The 22,743-nt window shown below is 32.5% G+C and overlaps 1 protein-coding gene across 1 annotated transcript; it reads left to right on the plus strand.

Moving 5' to 3' along the window:
* Nucleotides 1–395: 395 nt before the first annotated feature.
* LOC126702189 (agmatine deiminase) lies at nucleotides 396–10,304 on the plus strand. The gene is made up of 10 exons (XM_050400847.1): nucleotides 396–706; nucleotides 1,845–1,958; nucleotides 2,055–2,144; nucleotides 2,250–2,334; nucleotides 2,842–2,897; nucleotides 3,020–3,098; nucleotides 5,144–5,278; nucleotides 6,641–6,873; nucleotides 8,541–8,699; nucleotides 10,082–10,304. The coding sequence occupies exons 1-10, from the start codon at nucleotides 620–622 to the stop codon at nucleotides 10,169–10,171; spliced, it is 1,128 nt and encodes a 375-aa protein (XP_050256804.1). The 5' UTR covers nucleotides 396–619; the 3' UTR covers nucleotides 10,172–10,304.
* The last annotated feature ends 12,439 nt before the right edge of the window (nucleotides 10,305–22,743 follow it).

The raw sequence follows: 22,743 nt of genomic DNA on the forward strand, positions 1-22,743 counted from the left end.
AGTCAATTTGTGAAGAACTCGTAGTGCACATGACATATACTAATATATATATATATATATATATTTGACAGAGGTAAAATGTCATAAACAAACAAATAGAACCAAAACATGATTAAAAAAAAGGTAGTTTGTCTTTTCTTTTTTTTTGAGAAACACAAGGTAGAATGTCAGAAACAAAAGAGTAGAACCAAAACATGATATAAAAACTAGCATTTGCACCCAAAAAAAAAAAAAAAAAACAAAATAGCATAGGAAGACACAGTATGCATTCCAAAATTGAGACAGAAGAGAGTCACACATTGGACCCCACCACTCCATTCAGTGTGATAGCCTATTTTGAGCAACATTTTAAGCCTTTCAAATACACTAACACATATTTCCATTCACTTCTTCACCGAAAATACTCAATTCTACCAAACACTCCTAAATTTGCCAAAGCAGCATAAAGTCAGGGCTCAGACTTCAAAGTTCCCAACTCTCACTCCGTCCAACCATTTCAGTTCTTGCCTACTTTTTTTCCAATAAAAGCCAATTCTCACTGTGTCAGTCACACACACACATTTCACTCCCTATCCAATCCTGTTTACCTTTTCAGTTTAGCCAATTCACACACAATTAGATGGATTTAGAAGGACCTCCTGCTAGCCATGGATTCTACATGCCTGCTGAGTGGGAACCCCATTCACAGTGTTGGATGGGTTGGCCTGTAAGTACATCCATATTCATTTTTCCAAGTTTACATGACATTATTATGTTATTCAGGTTCATGGGTCATGAAAATTTACTGACTTTTTCTTAATAATAGTAATAATAAAAAACTGTTCTTTGCCAGATACATAATCCATCATAATGGTAAAGCAGATGTATTAGTGGTGCCTCAATAACGTTTGTGACAATTTTGGATGTCTAGTGATAGTTTGTTTTGGATTTGAGATTTTATTGGAATGCCATTCTTGTGTTCGATCTTTTTTCTTTTGTATATTGTTAATTATCGAATTGGTTTTCTAATTGGATTGTGTGGAGGTATGTGTTCTATAAATATTTATGAATTGAAGATTAAAAATCATTTTGTTACATTACGTGCTTGCAATGTGCCAATGAATTCTGGCTCAAATGGTACTTCCTTGTCCTATAAGGAGTGGAGGGTAAGGTTGTGGGTTCAATATCCACAGGGTGTCTGTAACTTACCAATAACATATCTTATGTGCCTGGAATGTTGTATCGGTTTTATTTGTAAGTTACACATGCACCCTATGAGTCATATTATGTGCTTGGAATGTGGTATTTTGAACAATTGATGTTTCTGGGAAACTGTAGGCTTTGTGTACATTTGGTGACATTAAGAGACTACATCTACAGTTGATGAGACTAAGTGACCGTATGCTTTTGTACCATCACAAAAAATCAAAAAGCCCCCCCACCCCCCCCCCCCCCCCCCCTTTTTTTTTTTTGTTTCTTAAAGAAACTAAAATTTGGAGCTTGTTGGCTTTGCCAAGCGGATTAGAATACTTTTCAAATTAATTTAAATGAATTTGATACCTTCCATGAACAAAGATATCACAAATTTGTTCCAGTTCCTTTTACATGACGAATATATTAAGCCACCACCAAATCTGCTCATGTTTTTCCAACAGATTGAAAGCACTTCCAGTTGTAATTATTGAAATCTGCACTACAGAAATACAATTCTCAAGAACCCTTTTTGATATATATATATATATATATATATATCTATCTAAGCTTTATATCTCCTGATTCTATGTGCAAAATCATAGATTGTACCATGGCATTCTATCTATCATGCATAATCTGTTATGATGGTCAAGCTTCATTTCGAGTAACAGGAACGCCCAGATAACTGGAGAGACAATGCAGTGCATGCCCAACGTGTATATGCCAAGGTAGCATCTGCAATCTCAAGGTTTGAGCCAGTAACTGTCTGCGCAAGTGCTGCTCAGGTTGGTCAAATTTATAAGAGATGAAGATTTAGTCTCATAATTTGTTTTGATAATGTTCTAAACCAAGTTTGGAATGTGACATTATTACATGCTCAGTGGACCAATGCACGAAGTCAGCTACCGGAAAGTATAAGGGTGATTGAGATGAGTATAAATGACGCATGGTTTCGTGATACTGGACCTACTGTGAGCTTTCCTCTTTTACTCATTTTGACATGTGGAGTAGTATTATCATCAGTTTGATATTTAATTTGACTCTGGAAATGGTGTTTTGTGTTTTTATTATAATAGTTTGTTGTAAGGAAGAGTGCATCGTGTTCTGGTGCCTCAGAGCATAAGGTTGCCGGCATTGATTGGAATTTTAACAGTTGGGGAGGTAAGTTTTAGAATGGTCAAATCTCATATCTATCATAGATATAGTGTTTGCTTTCATATCTTAATTAAAAAAAAAAGAAAAAGAAAAAGAAAAAGGGTTCAACATTTTGCCAGACTTATCATGCTTTATGGGTACGAAAATCTCAGAAATTTAATCTTCTATTAAGTTCATAGAATGGGTAATGATTTGTTAACATACTGTATGCAACACCAGAGTAATTTGATGATCCTCTTCTGTAAAAAAGGAAAATGGCTGATCTACATCAGTAATTTGAGGAACTTAATCAGGGATCAAATTTGAGCGAATGATAAGCTTGTTCATGAGTGGTTATTTGGTAATCTTAAAAGGAAATTATCTCCTGCACTTTGTTTTTTGTCTTTTTTTATAAAAAATGGACATCAAACCGCCAAGTGAGTGACTCTAGCTGTATTAGTTAATTTTTTATGATGTCTATGATCTTGTGTGCTGGGTGCCTTCTCTAACTAAAGTTACTCTTAAAATTTCTAGGTGTTGATGATGGTTGCTACCAAGATTGGAGTCTTGACCTCCTTGTTGCTAGGAAGGTTACTGTAGCTCAATAGATCATAGCCTTCTTAAAAAAAAAAAAAAAATGTGATGTCTTCCCGTGGTTTTCCCAGGACAATTTCTATATATAGTTACTAATATTCTTATCATTTTCTGTTAGATTTTGGTGACTGAGAGGCTTCCTAGGTTTCCACAGTCTCTTATTCTTGAAGGCGGAAGCATCCATGTTGATGGAGAAGGTAACAATTTATGTACTGATTGCTTTGTATTTTCAGAGTACTTCTTGTGCTTCTTTTGAGATAATTATAAAACAAATGGCTTTGAAATGCTAATAAATTTATGGCTTATTGTCCATGTTGACCAAGTAGTTGGCAAGTTGCCTCGTTGTACTGTTTTACTTAAAGAGGACATTGCCATATGGATTATAGATACATGCATATTTTATTTTATATAATAAGGATGAGGGTATTAAACTCTTAGACGTGTTTTTGGAAATGTCGCCTAATGTAAATGTACCAGTGCACTGAAATGGCGTGACTCTTTTTTTGATAAGTAAGAAAGATGTATATTCTAAAAGTTGCTTTATGCAAAAAGACACAAAGCAAGCTGAGGTTACAGAAACAAAAAGAAAAACAAAACAAAGAATGAAATTAATTACAAAGAAGAAGAGAACTAAAGAACAAAGGGAGAGAATCACTAGATGTGAGTCTCCAAGCCCTAAACCAGTAAAAAAGAGAACTGCTAAATGAAGCAAGCAACTGGTCATAAGATCTGTCCAAGTCCTCAAAAGTCTGATGATTACACACCGTCCAAATATACCTTATCAAACATAACGGAGCTAAATTCCAACTGTGTGACGAATGCTTCCCCAACCAATTCCACCAACCAAATAGAAAATCTGTAACTGAGGGACTTGGTTTCTTTTGTGCTATATGGATTTCGTTAGAGCTTTATCAATTAAAAGTGATATAATTCTCACTTGATTAATAGAGTTACTGATTATGCTGATGGCTATTGCAACTTCAAGATGACCTACTTAGGTTTAGAAGGTTAGATACTGGACTCATTTTTGGTATATAGCTAGTTACATGTAACTTATTTACAAAAAAGAAGCAAAATTAATGTCTAAAGCTTCTGACATGATTGAAGGTTTTTTTACTCCATCTAGGAACTTACGGCACTGCTGCCTATTCATTTAAAGAAATCTGTAACTGCAGAGATTGCTTTCTTTTACTTGATAATTGTTTTCAAGAAATTAGTTTGCTTTAGAAGCATTCTCACCCGAATCTGTCTTTAATTTTTGAGATGGTGCATCCTTATCCATTTGTAATTATTGTAAGAATCTGAATCGTAGTTCAGGTTCAAGTTGGTTCAGGCAGGGCGACCAGACTTCCAAACTAGTCAGTCTTTCAGAACTTTTTTCTTCCATTTTTTAACCCGTATTAGTTTTGGCCTGTTTACTTTTCCTATATAAAAAATATAAAGTAATTTACCAAACTAGAGAAATTTTTTTGTCTTCCAACTTTTTGATTTTACCATTCATTGCTTGGCACCCCTTCTTCCTCTAATTATTTCAACATATTCAATTTTGAAAGAACCAATTGTTAAGTGTGAAACTCCTAAAATATGAAGTTTTCTTATTCTAGAATGAGCATGCAATATAAAAGGAGTTACACATTGTTTGGAAATTAAGGGATTGCATTTGATGAAAGATGCACTTGATTTCAGTTTGTTACATGCATTTATGGTCCCACATATTTATAATTTTCTGGGTTAAAGCAGACAACTCTGGCTAATTTTAAGCCAGAGATTATTCTAAAACGAGTCAATCACCTCTAGCTAAAATTGCATCTCCTCCCTTTGTAATAGTAAGTTGAAGGGTGATGTCGTGATTTTAAACCCATTGGGTGGTAAGTATGAAAAATGACTCAAAAAGGAGAATGTGCTTACAATCCAAGTTGCAGACTAGAAGATTTAAATTTTAAATTTATTGGGATAAATTTTCATTATATTAATATTGTTCGAGGGCTTGCATGTTGATTTTATTGTTGACACTCGTTCTTTCTCAAACTCTTTTCTCCAGAAAGGTTAGCAAAGACTGTATTATTGATTTAGGTATCAAGGAATGACTCACTGTGTTGTTTCATGTAGTAAAATTTCCGATCCAGTGCTATTTTCCCCTCCCCTCTTGCAAAACTTTTCATCAACTTACTGAATACTTCTTCTCTCTGCCGATTAAATGGTCTCATTTTGTATTGATTCTGCATATTTTTTCAACTTTCAGGGACTTGCCTTACTACAGAGGAGTGCCTTTTGAATAAAAACCGCAACCCGCATTTGAATAAGGAGCAAATAGAGAATGAACTTAAGGCATATCTTGGAGTCAGGAAGGTTATCTGGTTGCCTCTTGGATTATATGGTATGCAATATTATGTGACTTAATTATATAGCTTAAAGTTCTTCTTGTATTGACGAACTTCTTTGCTCTTGATGCATGTTCTCTCTTTTTTTTGATGAGTAAGAAAATTTTATTAAAAAAAGGCTACTTCATGCAAAATGACATAAAGTAGCCCAAAGAATTACAAACAAATACAAAAAAATTATATACAATGAGATAGAGACTCAATAAACATAGAAACAGAATCTCTGTTCGTTAGTCCCCAAGCTCTAGACCAATCAAACAAAGTCCCAACAAAATGAGCTAGAAACTGGTTCCTTGTACTTTCCATATCCTCAAGCATTCTCCTGTACTGTTCTCACCAAGGAATCCACATCAAACAAAGTGGAACCAAATTCTAAATGTTCGATGAACTTTTTCCCAACCAATTCCTCCAATCAAACAAAAGATCTTTCACAAAAAAATGCTCTTAATGCTTGTTCTCTGTTTGAAGGTTTTAACCTATTAGGGGTGTGAGGGCTTGATTGAGAGTTTTTTGGTAGGAGACTACCAAGGCTTTGTAGGAAAGGAGCCTTGGACAAGGCTTTTTAGGATGGGCGAGTGTCATGAAAGAGTTATTTTTATTATATGTTATAATCCGCCTCTAGAAGCAATCGGTTAGGGAATATGATGAACAGCCAAAGGGGCACCTATTTGCATCTGAAAAGCAGTACTATCTGACTCTCCCTTGCTGCTCGTCATAGTCAGCTAGCAAGCAATCCCAAGAAAGCTAGCTACCAAGTATTTCATATTCCCATCATCACTAGCTTAAACTAACGAATGAGAATGGAAAAAATGTCCAAGCCCCTCTACATGGCCTTTTATCTTATTATCATGTGTACAAGATTGTGTGTCTTCTGCAATATTGGGTGCATGCTTTACGCAGCATCCATTGTTATTCACTTTTTGGATTTTATTGCTCTCTTAAGCTTTATATTTAACCTCTTGGGAGGATATGGTGTATCCTCCTATGTATTTGTTTCAATAGTGATGGTGAGATGGTGGTGGTGATAGTGATGAGGTTAGTAAGGTGTGCCTAGCTACTTACTTACACGGAGGGGTACCATTTAGACACGTATGCTGGTGGAATCAGAAAGAGGATTTCGGCCCCCCATATCTCTCCATGGATTTAAAACTCCACCCTCTTATCCAAAAAAACATAGTTTTCTAGTTTGAGAATTTTTGAAAAGGTTTTTTCTATCCGGCAAATTCCTTTGTTAATTTTCTCATTCAAGCCCACCTTTCTAGAAATATGTTTGCACCTGCAGCAAATATTCAAACACAGATAGGATTTGGTCACCTTTTCTATGTTTCTTGAAATGTAATTTACATAATGTTAAACAGGTGATGACGATACTAATGGTCATATCGACAACATGTGCTGTTTTGTAAAGCCTGGTGTGGTTCTGTTGTCCTGGACCGATGATGAAAAGGATCCTCAGTATGAAAGATCTGCAAAAGCTTTTTCTGTTCTTTCCAATGCTACTGATGCCATTGGTAGGAAATTACAAGTAATTAAACTACATGTACCAGGGCCACTTTATATGACGGATGAAGAGGCTGCTGGAGTAGCTCAGGTAAATATTTAACAGGCCCAGAATCTTCCCTCTTTTTTTTGGGGGGGCCCGCCCGGGGGGGGGGGTGTGGGTGTGATGGGTAACTTAAAATCTGAAAATGGCATTCCCATGGTTCTTTTATTTGATACTTAAATGGTTGAGGTTCATTCTTATATTTGCATGAATTGAACTCACTTTTGCTCATCTTTCTTGTTGTTTGCCAGTAGAATTCTTTGCTAGTTAAGAAGATCCACCATTGTTAATATATAAGATTACCTTTATAAAAAATAGATGTTAAAAATGTTTAAAAGAAGTTGTCTCTTTTCTTTGTTGTGGAAGCTTTTAGGTAAAAAAGGTTGCAAAGACAAAAAAATTGAAGTAAAATTTTTTTTTTCTTAATTGTCGAGTTACATATGCACCTAGTGAACCCACAACCTCACCCTTTGCAATACTTTTCTAGGGAAGGAGGTCTCATTTGATTTAGAGCTCACTAAATGAACTGAATGCAGTGTTCTTAAAAGAAGGTGAAAAGGCTGATGATTTGAATCAGCTTCTTAGCTATCTCAGATAAGATATTGTATTTATTAAAATAGTAAAAGCAAAAAATGTTTAAAAAACGATGTCTCTTTTCTTTGTTTAGGAAGCTTTTAGGTAAAAAAGTTTGAAAAGGCTAAAAATTGAAGTAAAAAAAAAAAAATTATTTAATTATTGAGTTACATATGCACCTAGTGAACCCACAACGTCACCCTTCATAATACTTTTCTAGGGAAGGAGGTGTAATTTGAATTAGATCTCATTAAATGAACTGAATGCAGTGTTCTTAAGAAGAAGGCAAAAAGGCTGATTATTTGAATCAGCTTCTTAGCTATCACAGAATAGATATTGTATTTAAAGCAATGTGCCTATTACTTTCCTTCCAATTGTTTTAAAAGGAAGCAAAGTGATATACGTATTTAATAAGGAAAGTGGTACATATATGAGAAGATTCTTCCTTTTTTCTTTGCAATGGTCTTTGACCAAATGGCATCTCCTGCCCCCTCAACTAATGATTGAAGCTGGGTCACAGATTCAATTCCTTATGGGCAAGTGATTTGTATTACCTATAAAAAAAAAGTTCCTTTTCTAGCCCAGATTTTTGAGGATCTTCTTTGTTTGTCACTTTGTTGTGATTGAAAACAAAAGTCAAAGAAAGAAATTAGTCCATGCTGCTTGGGGGCTGTTGTGTGGCATTGTTTATCTGTAACAATGGCCAGTTATCTTTTAAAAGTGTGGCATTGTCATCAACAACATAACACAATTTTTAGTTGTCCGCACACCAGTAACAGGAATTTTCAAATTGCATTCCAAGGACCACTTTTCACTAGCACAAAACTGTAGTAAAATATGTCACGGACTTTTCCTTTTAGCTTCACTGCCCTGAATTTAGCTGAATACCAATCCCAGATTTAAGTGACAACTGGACGATGAATAAATGTTGTTCTACTCCACTCTCACATATGCATTATTCAAGAGAAGTAAGTTACTGGAAGATGGTCCACTGCGGCTTCTGGTCTGGAGATTTGATGCATATATCTTTTTTTGTCCTACTGTCACTGTAGTTCTTTTGATTAAGCCCCCTTAAAGAATGCCTGAGAGTTCAATATCTTGTAGTTCCCTGTTCTCTCTGATCTTGAATGTTCCTGCAACAGGATGGTGAAGCCAAACCAAGACTTCCAGGTACAAGACTTGCTGCTTCATACGTGAACTTCTACACTGCCAATGGAGCAATCATCTTACCACAATTTGGGGACCAAAAGTGGGATGATGAAGCTTTTCGTGTTGTATCTCTAGCCTTTCCAGATTATGAAGTAAGCAGTTCAATTTACATATACAATCCCTATTCATAAATTCATAGAGGGGTGTGATAGCAGATTGTGCAGATAAATTGTTAAATATATTCTAATTGACTCATTGATGTGTTAACTAAAACCCTTATCTTGTAGATGATGTTTTTCAAAAATTGATTTAGATTCTAACTCGTTTTATTTTACTTTTATGAGATTTTTGAATAATAATAGTGAAAATAATTATAGGGATAAACTATAATAAGGCACGCTCCATCATGTTTGATCAGGCAACACCCATTTTTATACATATCTGAGAATTTCTGTAACAATTTAGGCTATTTAATAGATTAAGGACACGAGTGAAAATGAGTGAGACCTATCAATCTATATGGGGATGCAGCCTCTCATAGTTTATCCTGTAGCAACAGCTACACAAGTTATATAAAGTGAAAATTTTTGGAAACATGAAGATTTTATAAGGAACTGGAGATGTTTTTCAACTTTTAAGATTAACAGGATGTAATACCTTCAGGATGAAATTCTCTAAAATTAAGTACGTTAGTCTGAAATTTGAATTTGTTTAAACTTTTTACCACTTAGGAGTTAGGTGTAATGACTTATTCTGTGATGTTCATAACCTATAATCATGTGAGGACATTAATCTGATTCAAAGATGAATCCCTATATTGTAAGCCTTAAATATATAAACTATACACCAATGCTTTCTGTAGCCTAAATGGTTAGTGGTCATATACCCACTCTCAAGGACAAAAGTGTGAGGCTTGGTACTGATCATGATGGTGTTGATATTTAGGAATATATAAGATATGAAAAACCTGACAAGCATGTGACCGTCTCCTGTAGAGTGACTATGAATATCATATTACTATGTGCAGTATTGTTTCTGATGCTAGTAGAGATTACTTGCAATGATCAATTTAAAAAATGGGTCCTTGCACTGGCCGTTCAGAAAGGGAGGTGTCGTTATTGGTTTGGGGGCATATTCAAGCACAATATGTCTCTTACAATGCAGTTGTACTACAAAATAATAGTGGAGCATTCATAGATTAGCATTCACTGTTCAAAAGGGAATATTAATAAAAGTAAAATGCTTGTGGTTTTCCTTTCCTTAACTGAAATCCTAGAAGTGGTACAACTCAACTAGGCCTTGATCCCAGCTAAATTGGGGTCGGTGTCATGGATCTCCTTTTAAATGTTTGAGAGAGCTCACAGTTTATCCCTTTCCGCCATTTTGTTGAATATTACATTGTACTCTTCATCATCTCCATGTCTAATACCCTAGTAGTGATATAATAATATATGTATGGCCTTTTAAATTGAATTGATGTTTATTTTTGTTGAATGTTGGTACTGAACAAACCTTTTCATATTTGGTGTCTCAGGTGGTACGAACTGAAGGTGCGAGAGAGATTGTTTTGGGGGGTGGAAACATACATTGCATTACTCAACAACAACCAGCCATTCCAGCCTGAATTGTGAATCAGCACTGGTCACTTATGAGTTATGAGCATTGGCATGGATTTATTAGTGTTTGTATTACACTAGCTAAACGATAAACACATTTATTTATATAACTTTCATTTGCTTTGTGGTGTTTGGGGATTATTCTGCATTGAGATACCAATCTGCAATTTGCTTGTTCATGTTCCAAAGTATGCTATACGATGATGACAAAGTTTGCAGGAATTCCTTCCCTCGCATGGGTTAATAGAAAATCTGTCTTTTGCATAGAGTGAAATGTAATAAAGGCTAATCATAAAGGGTTGTTCGGCATACCCGAAAGTTTGAGTCTTTTGATGTACTTTGCAATTGTTAATGATTGCTTGATGAGGCACTTCCAAAAGTTGAACATCTCATACTATAAAGTTGCACCACTAAAACGTGGAAATTTCCAAATCATTAGAGCACGCATAAAAAACATTAACAATCTATATAGAGCACACATTATTTCCAAATCATCATTTGACAAAAAAGATTAACAATCTATGATATAAATCAAACCTATTTAAAAAAATTTAAGAATCTCTTAAGTAACAAGCAAAATGCAGATTGCAGACTGGTATCTCAATGCATGCTAGAAGTTATTACAACAAGAGTCTAGGCTGGGTAAATTTAAAAAACAGATTATTGCATACCAGTTGTTTCTAGCAAAAATGGCCAAAGCTTTGGTTGGTTCATTACTTTGTTTTGTTTTGTTTTGTTTTTTTACTTTGTATTTGTCTTTGTTGTTGTTGTTGTTGTTATTTATTTATTTATTTTTAATTCAAAAAATCAAAATGATGCACTAAATCCACTATCAAGGATCCATAGCCAAACTTGATGATAAAGAGCTATTATTAGGAGCAGACGTTATAGGTTGAAACTCTTAAAAAAAGATCCATAGCCAAACTTTAAAATTTGGGATTGAGACTTTGTTGTTATTAATTCTTTTTTTCTTGGAGATACGAAGATGTGGTAGATAGCAAGCAATGTACACACCTGCACTAACGATGGTGGCTATAGGGGATGCCGTTGATGGCTTATCGGTCATATGGTTATTGAGTCAAATTGAACGATGGATACTATAGGTAGAGAAGGTTTAGTTAGGGGTGACAAAATCCGACACGACTTGCGAATACGCCACGATACAACATGACACAAAGTTAGTAGGATATAGGTAGAGGATTAACAGGTTTGTGTCATATTCAAGTTGACACAATTGACTCGTTTAATAAAAAATGTTGTGTTCGTGTTCAATCCATGGAACTTGTTTTACCCATTTAACTAAATATCATTTTGCCAATATACCATTCAAAACTCTAGGTAGATAAACTTATTAGTTATTGTGGTTTATTTTGTTTGATATATTGTGATTGATTATTTTATAATATTGAGATATGTTTTAATTTTGAATGATTATTTGTAATGCAATTACTTGTTAGTTCTAAATTTTATATTTAAAAAAAAATTATTTTTTTGGTTTTTCATAGTTCAAATCAATTGGGTTAATAAAATTTGTATTTTTTCCCCTATAATAAAATCTCATAAACGGGTTGACAAGGCTGACTCGTCTAATAAACAAGTCGTGTTAGAATTGATGAATTTTGACCAGTTTAATAAATGTCCCAAGTTAGTGTTTACCATAAATTTAACCGGACTGAGTTAAGATTACTTATTTTATTTTATTCGGTTGGGTTAGAAGTGCATTTCGGTATTTTGCAATTGATTGGGGTATTTTAGACTTAGCCCAAAAGAATATTTGAAGGATCAAAAGATATGGTTAATTTAAATGATAAAGTAATAGATTGAAAGTAGCCAAATGCCTTGTAGCTGAATTGGCATCTTCCCATGCACAAAGTGCTTGGGGGTCTAGGGGGAAAAGGGTTCGAGCTGCAGGGTTAGCAGCATGTTGTAATTATTTCTTAAAAAAAAGAAAAAAGATTGAAAGTATTTAGTTATTTTCCAAACTCAAAACATAGAAGAGGAAAGTATCCCCTCCAACCCAAAATTAAAGTTATAAAAATCATGAAAAGTGTAATAAAATTATTATAATTTTGTTATTAGTAGGAGTGAAGTGCAAGGAAATCAAAGAAAGCTTATTTATCTGGTCCCGAGTGGACTAACATGAATAGAACCCCACACTGCTTATTATTTTAGTGTATGTATTAGTCATAAGGTTTACATATTCTATTAGGCATTTGTGCGTGTCACATGCACTGGTATCTAGATTCGGACTAGACAGAAAGAAAGTAATATGAATAGAACTGAGTTCTTAACATAATTATTGCATACTAGAAGTTATTATTGCGAGATATTTTTCGTCTTTGCAGCTTAACTTGTGCCTTGATTGAACTTCTTAAAATGCATTCTATCGCATAAGCATTATAAAAAGAGTTTTTTGTTTTTAGCATTAAAAGAGTTTAATTTGGTCAACAGTTTGATTTCTTAAAACGTGGCCTTAATAACTCTCACTATTATTTTAAAGTGGAATTTTATGACCTAAGCAAACCATTTTTTAAAAGAAAGTATATTTATGAAAAAAAAAAAGTTAATGGATGTTAGTTTACGAAATATTTTTAGAAGTTTTTTTATGAAAAAATAAAAAAAATAATTAATTTTTGAGTAATTCTATAGACAAACTATTTTATAATATTTTTACAAACTGTTGATATGATTTTAGTATTTTCCAAATAGTTATTGTAAGTAAAGATGTGATGTTAGTGATGGGCCATATTAGAATTAGTAAGAATTTGCTACATTAACAATTTGTAAAAATGTTGTAAAATAATTTATGTCTGTAGTATTACATTCCCACAAAAGTGGTAGCAAAACTTTCTTAAAATGATTTATTAATAATTGTCCTAAGAGCACCCATTAACATGATCTTTACATAATATGCACTGAATCGTGGCTTTGAAATGAATTAACAAATTCGAATTAGAAGTTGACTTTAGCAAAAATGGCAAAAACTTAGGTGGTGGGGTTTGTTTTTTATTATCTTTGTTTAAAAAAAGAAAAGAAAATCAAAATGGCAAAATGCACTAAATTTATTGTTGAGGATACATAGTCAACCTCAAAAATTTAGGATTAAGGACACGTTTGGTAGACTGTAATAGATACTATAATGTAATAGATATTCCTATGGCATAACTATTCGGTTGTTTGGTTATGTTTTTATTACAATGAATAGTTATTCCTTATGAATAACTATTTTTCAAAATGAGGAATAACTATTCTTTATCAAAAGTACTGAATATCTATTCCTTCACCTTATGTAATAACTTTTTAAAAAAATTTTCTAAAAAACCATTAGTTGTCACATCTTCGAAAGGAAAGAAAATAAAATTTCATTGTTGTTAATTATTAACTCTATTTTGAACATCCTAAAATAAGTGTATTTTAGGAAATTTGACTTAAAAATGATTTAATTGCACATTTTTTTTATACTCTACTAAATTGTCGATGCATATTCAGGATTCTATTCCTAAATGGTCACCAAACTAATGAATAGTAATACTTATTACATTCCAACTTAATGTATTCCTTGTAATACTTATTCCTATTCCTATGTAATAATCATTATAGTGTACCAAACGTGCCCTAAATGTTTGTTGTTGTTAATTTGTTTTTTCCTAAGAGATATGAAGATGTGGCAGACAGTAAGTAACGTACGCACTTACACTGACGATGGTGGCTATAAGTGATGCCGTTGATGGCATACCGGTTATATGGTTATCGAGTCAAATTGAACGATGGATACTATATCTAGTGTATGTTTAGTTTACTATTTACCATAGGTAGTGTAATTGTGTTTATTTGGTAGGTATTTAATTTATCCCGGCTAAATTTAACTAGGTTGAGTTAAAATTACCTAGTTTTATTTTACTTGGTTGGGTTAAGGGGCATTTTGGTATTTCTTTATTAATTGGGATATTTTAGACTTAAGGCCCATTTATGATCTGCTTATTTTGCTGAAATTGAAATTTTTTTACTGAAAGTATTGTACATAAAGGTAAAAGTTAGTTGAAATAGTACAATAAGAACTATGAATAGTAGAAAAATAAATTGAATGATAAAATAAGTTGGTAAAAATAATTTTTACCAAACAAACATTTAGTAGAAAAGATGTGTTTATTTGGTAGGTATTTAATTTATCCCGACTAAATTTAACCAGGTTGAGTTAAAATTACCTAGTTTTATTTTACTTGGTTGGGTTAAGGGGCATTTCGGTATTTCTTTATTAATTGGGATATTTTAGACTTAAGGCCCATTTAGGATCTGCTTATTTTGCTGAAATTGAAATTTTTTTACTGAAAATATTGTACATAAAGATAAAAGTTAGTTGAAATAGTATAGTAAGAACTATGAATAGTAGAAAAATAAATTGAATGATAAAATAAGTTGGTAAAAATAATTTTTACCAAACAAACATTTAGTAGAAAAGAATATTCCACTAATCAAAAAGTACTATTAATTTAACTAATAAAGTAACAAATCGAGAGTATTTCTTCATTTCTCAAATATAGGACAAAAAATTAATTAGTTTAAAAGAAAAGAAAAAATCATGAACCACTTAAAACATAAAAGGGAAAATGTATTTTTTCCCCTATAAAACACTTTATTAAAGTTTTTTTTTGGGAGAATCAATTTTTTTTTATTATTATAAAACTCATAAAAAGCGCAGTAAAATTATTATAATCTTGATATTTTTAGGAGTGGAGTAAGTGCGAGGAAAAAAAAATCATTTATTCGGTCCCAACGGCAACGAGTGGATTAAAAGAGTCCATTAGGAAACTTCCTAGAACTTGTAGTTGCAGTAGAAAAAGAAAAGTAAGCTAAGATCCAATCAGAGAAGTTGGTGGATGGCTCCTCAAAAAAAAAAAAAAAAAAAAAAGAAGTTGGTGGATGTACCTTTCTTCATCTGCTTTACATATTTATGCGTGTCAGTCACACGTGAATAGATAGAAAGAAAGCAACATGTATTAAAGAACATTTTATAGCTTGTCAAAAAGCAATACAAATAACTTTATAGCTGGCTTCCATGAAACCTTTTATAGTTGCATCGTTTTAATTTGCTAGCTGTGCTTTAGCTTAATTATTGGCAGTTATTCCAACTCTCATCTGGACTTTTTTTCCCATGATCAAATAACAGTGTAGTACACCTAGCTAATTTAAACAACCTATAGCGAGTAATCAAGAAATTATCACAATTTCAAGCAAGTAACAAGAACTCTCTCTCTCTCAATAGGCAAACCATTTTTTTTAAAAGAAAGTATATTTACGAGAAATGTTAACTAATGTCAGTTTAAAAATTATTTTTAGAAATTATTTAAAGAAAAATAAAAAAATAATTAATTTTTTGATCTTTTTTATATTTCTCATAAATTGGTGGCAAAACTTTCCTAAAATAGTTTATTAATAATTTTTCTAAGGGCACCTGTTAATATGACCTTTACATAATATGCATTTAATCCTTGTTTTGAAATGAATTAACAAATTCGAATCAGAATTTTTTTTTTTTTTTGAAGTTCTAGCAAAAATAGCAAATACTTAGAGCCCGTTTGGCATGAGTTTATAAGTTTAAACTTATTTGAGTTTTTAGCTTCTTTTTTTAACTATTTATGGCTCTCATTGTACTTTTTGTTACTAAATCCACTATCAAGGATATGTAGTGATGTAGGATAGAATCTTGAAATTAATTTATGTAATTTGTTATATTTGACATTTTTATGTAATTTTCGTTATTTTAGGATTAGGTCAAAGTTGGTTCCTATTATGGTTAGATATTAATTATAAGTTATTTTAGAATATATTTTCTTGTTTGTAAACATTTTTTTTATAATAATTATTCAATCAATAAAATTTAGACTTTTTGTCTCTTTATTTTCTAGTGGATTCTAGATCCTTTATCCTTGTGGATTTAAGGACCCTTGTGGATTCGAGGTTATTTTTAGAAGCAAATGTGTTTTGTTTTTTGTTTTCTAGAAGTAGATGTGTTTTGTTTTTTGATACTTCTGCATCTTGCATTACATAGCTAGCCTAAAAAATATTGGGACTAAGGATTTTTTTTTTTTTTTGGTTATCTCGCTCTTCCTTAGAGATACGAAGATGTGGCAGACAACAAGTAACGTGCATGCCTACACTCATGGTGGTGGCTATAGGTGATGCCGTTGATGGCTTACCGGTCATATTGTTATTGAGTCAAATTGAATGAAGGATACTGTAGGCAGTGTAGGTTTAGTTTACTTTTTACCATAGGTAGTGTAATTGTTTTTATTTGGCAGGGTTTAATTTACCCAGGCTAAATTTAACTGGTTTGGGTTAAGATTACGTAATTTTATTTTACACAGTTGGGTTAAGGGGGCACTTTGGTATTCTGCTATTACCTGGGATATTTTAGACTTAGTAAAAAGGAATATTTCACTAATAAAAAAATACTATTAATTTAATTAATAAAGTAACAGATTGACAATATTTGCTCATTTCCCAATTTAGAACAAAAAATTAATTGATTTCAAAGGTAAGGAGAAATTGTGAATTACCCAAAACATAGAAGGGAGAAATGTATTTCTCCCCCCATAAAACACTTCACGATAAAATTTTAAAAATCACGTAATAAAATTATTATAATTTTCATATTTATAGGAGTGGAGTAAGTGCGAGGAAATAGAACAAAAAAGCTCAATTATTCGGTCCCAACGGCAACGAGTGGACTAAGAGTCAATCTCAGGAAACTTCCTAGAATTTGTTCGTGTTGTAGATTTGTATTATAAAAAAGAAAAGTAGGTATAAGATACAATCAAAGAAGTTGGTGGATGTACCCTCTCTTCAGCTGCTTTACAATTTACACACTGCTTTTATTAGTCATAAGGTTCACAGATTCCACACGCAATTATACGTGTCAGTCTTTTATTGGTCATAAGGTTCACAGATTCCACACGCATTTATGCATTTCAGTCACATATGAATAGATAAAAAGAAAGCAATATGAATAGAAGAACCATAGTTTGTCAAAAAGCGACACGAATAACTTACTCTTCTTTTTAACTCTCATCAAATTTCCACTAAATTACTTATCCCCCAAAAAACAAAGTTTCCTCTAAAGCAAGTCAAAAAGTTGAAAAAAAAGCAAAATAAGTGTAAACAAAAACTTCATGAGTAATTGTTAACAGGAACTTACTGTTTCTTCTCTTTTCTTTTCTTAATGGAGAGGAATAAATTACTCGCATATAGCACTAATTAGGTTCATCCCATGTTCCACGCCTAAAGAAACCAAAAAAAGCAAAGTCAAGAGTAAATGTATTTAAGAAGTAAGAAACGATTGGAATAGTTTTTTTCTCACACAAATTAAGGTGAGAGAGCATTGCCTAAGCACAATAACAAATACTACAAAAATAAGAAATTCTTCTGTTAGAACTGCATCCAGGAGCTTTGTTTCAAGGGGTTTTAGAGTTCATCCTGTAACAATAGCTACACGAGTTACATCAAGTGAAAATTTATGGAAACAAGAAGATTTTATAAGGAACTAAAGATGTTTTTATACTTTTAAGATTGACAGGATGGAATTCGAAAAAATTAAGTACGATAGTCTGAAATTTGAAATTGTTTAAACTTTAAAGTCCACTTTTAGGTATAATTCCTTATTTTGTGATGTTTATAACCTATAATCATGTCAGGACATTAAACTATACACCAATGCTTTCTGTAGCCTAAATGGTTAGCGGTCATGTACCTAGGGGTGTCCATGGGTCGAGCCGGGTTGGGTTTGTGCCCAACCCGGACTCGACCCGCTCAGGTCGGGTGGGAGAGAATCAGACCTGCAATCGACCACCGATCACCACGGGTCGAGTCGGATCGGATTCTAAAAAACGATCGGTCGGTTCGGTTGAAACTGACGAAAGGTGGCGACGAGCCGAGGAGAACGAACCATCATCGGATCTGGTTGGAGGAGAGTGAAACGTCATCGATCTGAGCTTAAACATCGCCGGATCTAAGCCAAAGTTACCGATCTGAGCTTACACGTCACCGATCCGAGCTTAAACGTCACTAATCTGAGTGATTTTTGAGCTTAAACGTCACCGTTCTGAGCGATGTTTTGAAAAATATTACAGGATCTGAGCCAAAATCGTCGGATCTAAGTAGATCTAAGCATTCATAGAGTTGTACTACAAAATAATAGTGGAGCATTCATAGATTAGCAATCACTGTTCAAAAGGAAATATTGATAAAAGTAAAATGCTTGTGGCTTTCCTTTCCTTAACTTAAATCCTAGAAGTGGTACAACTCAACTAGGCCTTAATCCCAGCTAAATTGTGGTCGGTGTCATGGATCTCTTTTTAAATGTTTGAGAGAGCTCACAGTTTATCCCTTTCTACCATTTTGTTGAATATTACTTTGTACTCTTCATCATCTCCATGTCTAATATCCTAGTAGTGATATAATAATATATGTATGGCCTTTTAAATTGAATTGATGTTTATTTTTGTTGAATATTGGTACTGAACAAACCTTTTAATATTTGGTGTCTCCGGTGGTACGAAATTGAAGGTGCGAGAGAGATTGTTTTGGAGGGTGGAAACATACATTGCATTAGTCAACAACAACCAGCCATTCCAGCCTGAATTGTGAGTCAGCACTGATTACTTATGAGTTATGAGCATTGGCATGGAGTGAAATGTAATAAAGGCTAATCATAAGTTGTGTCCAAAAAGGGTTGTTTGGCAAACCCGAAAGTCTGAGTCTTTTGAGATACTTCGCAATTGTTAATGATTGCTTGATGAGGCACTTCCAAAAGCTGAACATCTCAGACTATAAAACGTGGAAATCTGTATAGAGCACACATTATCCCCAAATCATCCTTTGACAAAAACATTAACAATCTATGATATAAATTCAATCTATTTTAAAAAAAAATTAAGAATTCTCTCAACTAACAAGCAAAATGCAGATTGGTATCTCAATTCATACTAGAAGTTATTACAACTAGAGTCTGGGCTGGGTAATCTAAAAAACAGATTATTGCATACCAGTTGGTTCTAGCAAAAATGGCCAAAACTTTAGGTGGTTGTTTTTGTTTTGTTTTTTTTTTGGTTTTTTTTTTTTAACTTTGTATTTGTCTTTTTTTTTTTTGTTTTTTTTTTTTTCAATTTAAAAAAATCAAAATGGCCAAAAATGCACCAAATCCACTATCAAGGATCCATAGCCAACCTTAAAAATTTGGAACTAAAACTTTGTTGTTATTAATTTGTTTTTCCTTGGAGATACAAAGACATGGTAGACAGCAAGCAACGTGCACGCTTACACTCATGATGGTGGCTATAGGTGATGCCGTTGATGGCTTGTCGGTCATATGATTATCGAGACAAATTGAATGATTGATAATGTAGGTAGTTTAGGTTTAGTTTACTGTTTACTATAGGTAGTGTAATTGTTTTTATTTGGCAGAGGTTTAATTTACCCGAGCTAAATTTAACTAGGTTGGGTTAAGAATCACGATTACCTAGGGCATGTTTGGTAGATTGTAATAGACACTGTAATATAATAGTTATTTCTATGGTTTAGCTATTCAATAATTTGATTATGTTTTTATTACAGGGAATAGTCATTCCTTATGAATAGCTATTCTTTAAAATGAGGAATAACTATTCCTCTCTAAAAGGGTTGTAATAGTTATTCCTTAGTAGATGTAATAATTTCTAACATTAATATATTTCTAAATAAATAAATTTTCCATATCCACCTAATAATTATGGAAATAAAAAATCATCAAAAAATAACGCATCTCTCTAAAATTTAAAATATATTATTTTCTAAGAAATATATTTATATGAATGAGATATTTCCTAAAATAGATCATAAGCTTTATTATAATGTTACAACTCACAACCAAACTAATGAATAGATTTAGTTATTCAATTACAACACCTTTTATTCCTGATAATAAATATTACCATTCCTGTTGTAATCTACATTCAGTGTACCAAACGTACCTCTAGTTTTATTTTACACGGTTGGGTTAAGGGGGGCATTTCAGTATTTTGTTATTAATTGGGATATTTTAGACTTAGCAAAAAGGAATATTCCACAAATCAAAAAATACTATTAACTTAACTAATAAAGTAATATATTGAGAATATTTGCTAATTTTTCAACATAGGACAGAAATTTATTAATTTCAAAGATAAGGTGAAATTATGAACTACCCAAAACATGAAGGGATAAAATATTTTTTCCCCACAAAAAACCCTATGATAAAGTTATAAAAATCATGGAAAGTGTAATAAAATTATTATAATTTTCATATTTATAGGAGTGGAGTAAGTGCGAGGAAATAAAGAAAAGCTCAATTATTCGGTCCTAACGGCAACGAGTGGACTAATAAGAGTCAATCACGAAACTTCCTAGAACTTGTTCGTGTTGTAGACATGTAGTTGTAGAAGAAAAAAAAAAGAGTAATCTAAGAAAGAAGTTTATGCGTGTCAGTCACATATGAATAGATAGAAAGAAAGCAGTATGAATAGAAGAAATTTATAATCTGTCATCAAAAAGCAATACAAATAACTTTATAGCTGGCTTCCATGAAACTTACTCTTCTTTTTGTCTACGCAGACTGTGTAGAGTAATTTTCATCAAATTTTCACTACTACCTATCCCAACAAAATAAATGTTTCCTCTAAAGCAAGTGAAAAAGTTGATAAAAAAGCAAAATAAAATGTGAAGTGTAAACAAAACTTGATGAGTTGTAGTTTCCAGGAACTTACTATTTCTTTTCTAAATGGAGAGGAGTGAATTACTTGCATATAACACTAGTTTGGTTCAATAGTTTTAAGAAGTCGGTGGTAGTAAGGATAAAAGAAAAGATTGCAATAGTTTTTTCTCACACAAAGGTGATAGCATTGCCTAAGCACAATAACAAATACTACAAAATAAGGTATTCTTCTGTTAGAACTTAGAACTGTATCCAGGAGCTTTGTTTCAACTTTCAAGAGGATTTTTAGCTTGACAACAACCAATTGCTGCAATTCTTCATATCCGTAAGTTCTTACTCTTCTTGCACGCATTTATGTCTTTTGTTCCCTCCCTCCTTGTAAAAGAAAAAAAAAGCATATCAAATTGTTTTTTCTTCTTCCTTACTCTATTTTCCTTTTATTATTTTTTTTCTTCAGTTTTAATTGATACCTAATCTATTAGAGATGTTTTTATATGGTTATTTCCTTACAATTTTGGTGAGAAAATGCATAATCTATACTCCAAATAACACTTTATGCCCTAAACTTTCAGAATGCACAGTTAACACCCTAAACTATAACACATGTTACATTTTACACCCCACCGTCAATTTTGCTATTATCTTGGATGGAAATTCAAAGTTATGGCTTTTGACCTTGCGTCTCAATCAACCCATTGGTGTTGAACAATCAGCCTTTAAAAGAATGAAATTGCGCTCTTACCCTAAGTTATCGCTTTTGGTGCAGTGGGTAAGAGCTTGGTTCTAACATGTGCATAGTGCGGCTCCACTATATAAGTAATTGATGCGGTCGCCTAATGCTCCAATTAAAAAAAATGGGCTCCAAATTTTTATTTAATTAAGTCCAAATATTAGCTAATAAATAGAATAATATTTTTTTATCAAATGAAAAACAAGAAAAGAGAGAGAGAAATGCTACATTCACAATGTTTTTCACAACACTTTTACAACAAATTTTAAGTAGTATATTATTACAGACTATTATTGATAGAAAAAAATAGTTTCAATTGTGAGTTCAAATTATAATTAATAACAACTTAACACCTAGAATTTGTTGTGAAAAATATTGTGAAAGTAGCACTTTAAAAAAAAAAACAATATAAAAAAAATTCACAATATTTTTTTACCACCGTCAATCTACCACATCAACAAATATGAAAAGTTTTGTCAAATTTTTTATATCTATAGACTTTCTAAAAGAAAAATATATCTGGCTCATGTTAATTAGTAAAATTTTTTTTTATCTATAACAAGATAATAAAGTTTAAGTCTTATTTAAATTTTTTTTAGTCATATTTCAAGAGTCCTAAATACATTAAGCTGCTGCACATGTACACCTATAAAAAAAAAAAAAAAAAACTGCACATGTACAGGTGTTGATAACCAATGCCAAATGAGTTAAATATAAAAATTTCCAATAAAGTTCTTCACCTAGACGAAATTACACAGAAAAATAGTTGGCATGTTCAATGTTTTAATTAAAGAATAATCAGGTTGTCAGGTTGATGAAGAACTTTGCTCCAGGCTGTCATTGTAGTCTCTCTCGTGATTATATTCCTTTTTATTTTATTTTATTTTATGTAGTTGAATTGTGTCATCGTTTTCCCACTTGCACCCTTGTTTGTTTAAACGAGGATGTGAATTCTTGCAGCTGGTGACACTATCAGTCTATCTCTCTTTGATTCCAATGCCCATATTTTTAATTTTATTTTAACCAGCACTAAATAATATGCACTAAATCTGGCTTTGAAATGAATTAACAAAGTGGAATAAGAAGTTGGTTTTAGCAAAAATGGCCAAAACTTAGGTGGTATTTTT

This window comes from Quercus robur, chromosome 10 (genome assembly GCF_932294415.1).
Source record: "Quercus robur chromosome 10, dhQueRobu3.1, whole genome shotgun sequence".
NCBI lineage: Eukaryota > Viridiplantae > Streptophyta > Magnoliopsida > Fagales > Fagaceae > Quercus > Quercus robur.

Bases quoted from the DNA above. Each gene is read 5' to 3' on its own strand.
- LOC126702189 (XM_050400847.1), top strand. From the start codon at position 620: ATGGATTTAGAAGGACCTCCTGCTAGCCATGGATTCTACATGCCTGCT. The intron at 2,335-2,841 runs GTAAGTTTTAGA...TAAAATTTCTAG, and splicing joins GAATTTTAACAGTTGGGGAG to GTGTTGATGATGGTTGCTAC. The intron at 8,700-10,081 runs GTAAGCAGTTCA...TTGGTGTCTCAG, and splicing joins TAGCCTTTCCAGATTATGAA to GTGGTACGAACTGAAGGTGC.